Source organism: Lactuca virosa, chromosome 9, assembly GCF_052849685.1.
Source record: "Lactuca virosa cultivar CGN04683 chromosome 9, Lactuca_virosa_CGN04683_v6, whole genome shotgun sequence".
Lineage (NCBI taxonomy): Eukaryota > Viridiplantae > Streptophyta > Magnoliopsida > Asterales > Asteraceae > Lactuca > Lactuca virosa.
The window spans coordinates 182726073-182729899 of record NC_136434.1 but is presented as its reverse complement, the minus strand read 5'-3'; the positions used below and the strand labels follow the sequence as shown (position 1 = coordinate 182729899).

Genomic DNA, 3827 nt, shown 5'->3' with positions numbered 1-3827 from the left:
TAGCCTGCATAATGTATTGTCTTTTCGAACAGTATATTTGTCGTTTCAAACAGTATCTCCGTGTAAGGTATCTGACAATCGAACTACTCTTTGACATTATTTGACTACGGTTTCATAATGTAGTTTCAAACAATACTTATGGAAATCCACCTAATTGTATGTTATTCTTTTTTCTTATTTAAGTACTCCTATAAAATTATAACAAACTAACAAAAAACTTCAAAAAAATGGCCTCCAATCAACCAACTTCTTCCAACGCAGTTGCTCCGTCCAATACTCCACATCCATGGACGATAAGAGAGGTAATGGTGGTAACACGTTGTTGGATGAACATTTACGATGATGTAACCATGGTTAACCCTGATTGCTTAGAAGGTGATGAATGGACCCGCATAACAACCATGTTTAACCTCTCGTTGGGAGAAGGAAAACACCGAACACAAGAAGATATTTTTGGTAAGTGGATGGATTTAAAGGAAAAAATCACATGGTTTAATCGATGGTATCATCATCTTAAAAACAGGTATCGTTATCCAAACAACGACGAAGATCTTTTAGAAATGGTTAAAGATCATTACATTTTGGAGCACGAGGGAAGTGACTTCGAGTATGAGGATGCATGGATCCTACTTAAAAATAACAAATATTTCATGTAGAAGCCTCTTTTATGTGAAATGTCTTATGTAATGTTTCGTAAGGGTGTATCTCGATTTCTATAATGTTTTATGTTTGTGTTTTATTTTTCATGGAATAAAGGAGTTAATAAGTGGAGTACTAGATTTAATTAATAATCTCATAAGTGCTTTTTAATACAAGCAATACAAATTACAAATATGGGAATTCATTGCTTTCCTACATTAATCTAAGGACAATTCAAATCAAATGTACTATTGAAATCAAAAGTAGGGTACACGCTTTCGTTCTGTGACCCGCTCCCGGATGCAAACTCATCAGTCATTATGCCCTTTTGTGTAGATTTTTTCCTCCCCCCAGATCCGCTCCCCGATCCCCTACCCGTACAATCGTTCCTAGTGTGTCCAATTTGACCGCATGTAGAACATTCTTGTCGTATGAGACGCTCACCTTGTGACGGAATACGTCCAGTGTTTCTTGGCCTACCCGGCTGACGTCTCTCCATTATGGGTGGCTTCACGGTAATCACATCATCGGGGATCTCCCACTCAGATGGACTTGGTAAGGGGTTCACAGACTCCTCGTAAGTTTTCCTCAATGTTTCTGTAAAGTAAGCTTTTAAAGCGAATTCCGAACAATCTTCGTAATGGTTCATTGTCAGCACTTTTATAACATGGCCACAAGGTAAGCCATCTATTTGCCACCGCCTACATGCACAGGTTCTTTGCTGGAAATCAACAATGAAACTTTTGTGGTTAGAGCTTTTCACTTCAAATCTGCTATTTGAGATAGGGTACACCATCCAACTATTACAAGCATTCTTATTTGCTTGTATAATCGTTTCAGCCCATTGGGTGAGTGTTGTTTTAGTTTCAGCTAAAAAAATAGACATATTTTTTCATAAAATTATTACTACACGAGTTAAGAAAATACTCAATCAACAATGTATATAAAATATTAGTACCTGCAACATTACGTTTTTGAAAACTCCATTGTTGCATTGTTGCACGAAAATACTCAATCAACATCAATATTGGCATCTTTCTTGCAAATCGTGACATTGAATTTATCGACTCCGCACTATTTAATGTCATAAGAAAATACCGATTCCCAGGAAAATGTGCCCTGGCCCATCTTTCTGGATTGATGTTTTGTAGGTATTCCCATACTCGAATATTTACATTTTTTATTTTTTTCATCCCATTATCGAATTTTTTAATGGTATAGGCTTTGCATGTCTCCCAAAATAATGTGTGCATTGTATCGCTGCTTCCAAATTTTGCTGAAATGTTGAAATACAAATGGATACCACATATTCCATGATAGGTGTGAGGAAATATATTTGCAATTGACGTCGCTATGGATGGAGCCCTATCATATATGATTGTAAGGTCTTCCAAGTTGCCTATACATTCACGTAGCTTTCGAAGGAACCAGGACCACGTCTCAGTACATTCACTTTTGCAAATGGCATAAGCAACAGGCATGATTTTGTTTTGACCGTCCATTGTCACTGCGAGCAACATCGTGCCTTTGAATTCACCCTTCAGGTGACCACCATCAATTATTAGGGTCGGCCTACAATACTTGATGAACGCTCGTACCTACAATTATTTTTCATTGCATTAACAAATACCAATTAGGATTCATATGTTATATCTGTTATAAAAATTAACACTGCTTACCGAGAAACCCAACGCGATAAGCACGAACTCAAACCGATCATCATCGTCTACTCTTATCTGAGTAACAGTTCCTGGATTGTGCTTAACCAAGTTGTGCAGATACGCTGGTAGTTTGGTGAATGAATCCTCTTTGGTACCTCTTAACATCAACAACACATACTTTTTTGCATGCCATGCCTGTTGGTATGAGATATTGATTGGAAATTTCGAATTGATGTCCCTAACAATTTCATTGCCCCGATAAACTCTATTATAGACTCCGGACAATACTTCAGCGATAAAGTGGCCGAGTACCTTTTTCTTTGATTGTCGATGATTAGACTCCAAATTTGTCGCACAACATGTGTGTTGGTCAACAACTTTTGTGACTTGGAAAGCAGTAGTCGATTGGATTCCCCTTGCCCTAACCATCCGTGAACAATTTTTAACCAAACAAACAGCCTCGAACCTTCCTTTGCTCGATCTGGTAGTCTTTAAAGTCTTATACTGCTTACCTTGTTCCATGCATTGTCTTCCGATTGCAAGCTTGAGCAACTCTTTGTCATCAAAAATGTCTAAAACCTTAATCTCTTCACTTATATCCACCCTCTGACATGGAATGTTCACATCAGCGTTTACAGGACACGAAGGCAAAGGGGGCATACCATGAAACATGGTATCTGAATAAATAAGCTTAGATTCGTCATCTAATTCTTCTCCGTTAGAATCACTATCTAGGCCGGATATATCCAACTTGTCACAATCCGCAAACTCGCCATATCCTTTTAGTTCACCATCATGCAAAAACGGAACTTCCTGTTTTCCAAATTCATTACCAACCTTATTCACCACGGCTACTGCTTTTTTTTTTCAAATGAATCATTTACATCAACATCATTAACATATGCACCAACATCATTATCACCGATATACTTATAATTCTCCGGTGTAACATACATAATCGGTTCTGGCACTACATTTACATTTTCAGCAACACTATGATATTGTCTTTTACTTGGACTTTTAAAATTACCTATTGGGTTGTTGCTCCCTTTTCCACTTGATAAATTTGCTGCAGATGCCTTTCCTCTATCATCCATTTCGTTCGGCCAAACGCCTTCTTCAACCACCACATACACAGACACATATTTATCTCCAACGCCATTTATTACCTTCATCAGCTTTCTAATATCACGATCATCAACAATACCACAATAATAGAGTTGTTCTGGATGTTCAGAGGCCAAACTAACTTTTGATTCTTCGGGAAGACCCATCTTGCACTTGACCAACTGAACAAATTCGGTGAACGTTGTGTTTTCGTAAAATTCAACACCTAAATAAAATATTCTCGGATTGTATCCCAGTGGCCAAACATATGATAATTGGGAATTAACAAACTCCCATCTTCCATCCGTAATAAGCAATACAAAATACTCATTACAACTCATTATCTTAATTTTGAGGATAAAGAAGCTAGAGAGAATAAACTTTCCAAAAATATAAAATACTTAATATATATAAGATAGG

At 37.3% G+C, this 3827-nt stretch overlaps 1 protein-coding gene across 1 annotated transcript; it reads right to left on the bottom strand.

The window, feature by feature from the left end:
• Positions 1 to 862: 862 nt before the first annotated feature.
• LOC145140082 (uncharacterized) lies at positions 863 to 3574 on the bottom strand. Its single transcript, XM_079073691.1, has 6 exons — positions 3331 to 3574; positions 3185 to 3270; positions 2613 to 3113; positions 2319 to 2495; positions 1598 to 2237; positions 863 to 1509 (listed from the first exon to the last, which is right to left on the bottom strand). The coding sequence occupies exons 1-6, from the start codon at positions 3572 to 3574 to the stop codon at positions 863 to 865; spliced, it is 2295 nt and encodes a 764-aa protein (XP_078929817.1).
• Positions 3575 to 3827: the final 253 nt, after the last annotated feature.

Excerpts from the sequence above, each read along its gene's own strand:
- LOC145140082 (XM_079073691.1), bottom strand. The coding sequence starts at position 3,574 with ATGGGTCTTCCCGAAGAATCAAAAGTTAGTTTGGCCTCTGAACATCCA. Across the intron at positions 2,496-2,612 it reads ATCGACAATCAAAGAAAAAG|GCATGGCATGCAAAAAAGTA; the intron begins GTACTCGGCCAC and ends TCATACCAACAG. Across the intron at positions 1,510-1,597 it reads TCAAAAACGTAATGTTGCAG|CTGAAACTAAAACAACACTC; the intron begins GTACTAATATTT and ends CTATTTTTTTAG.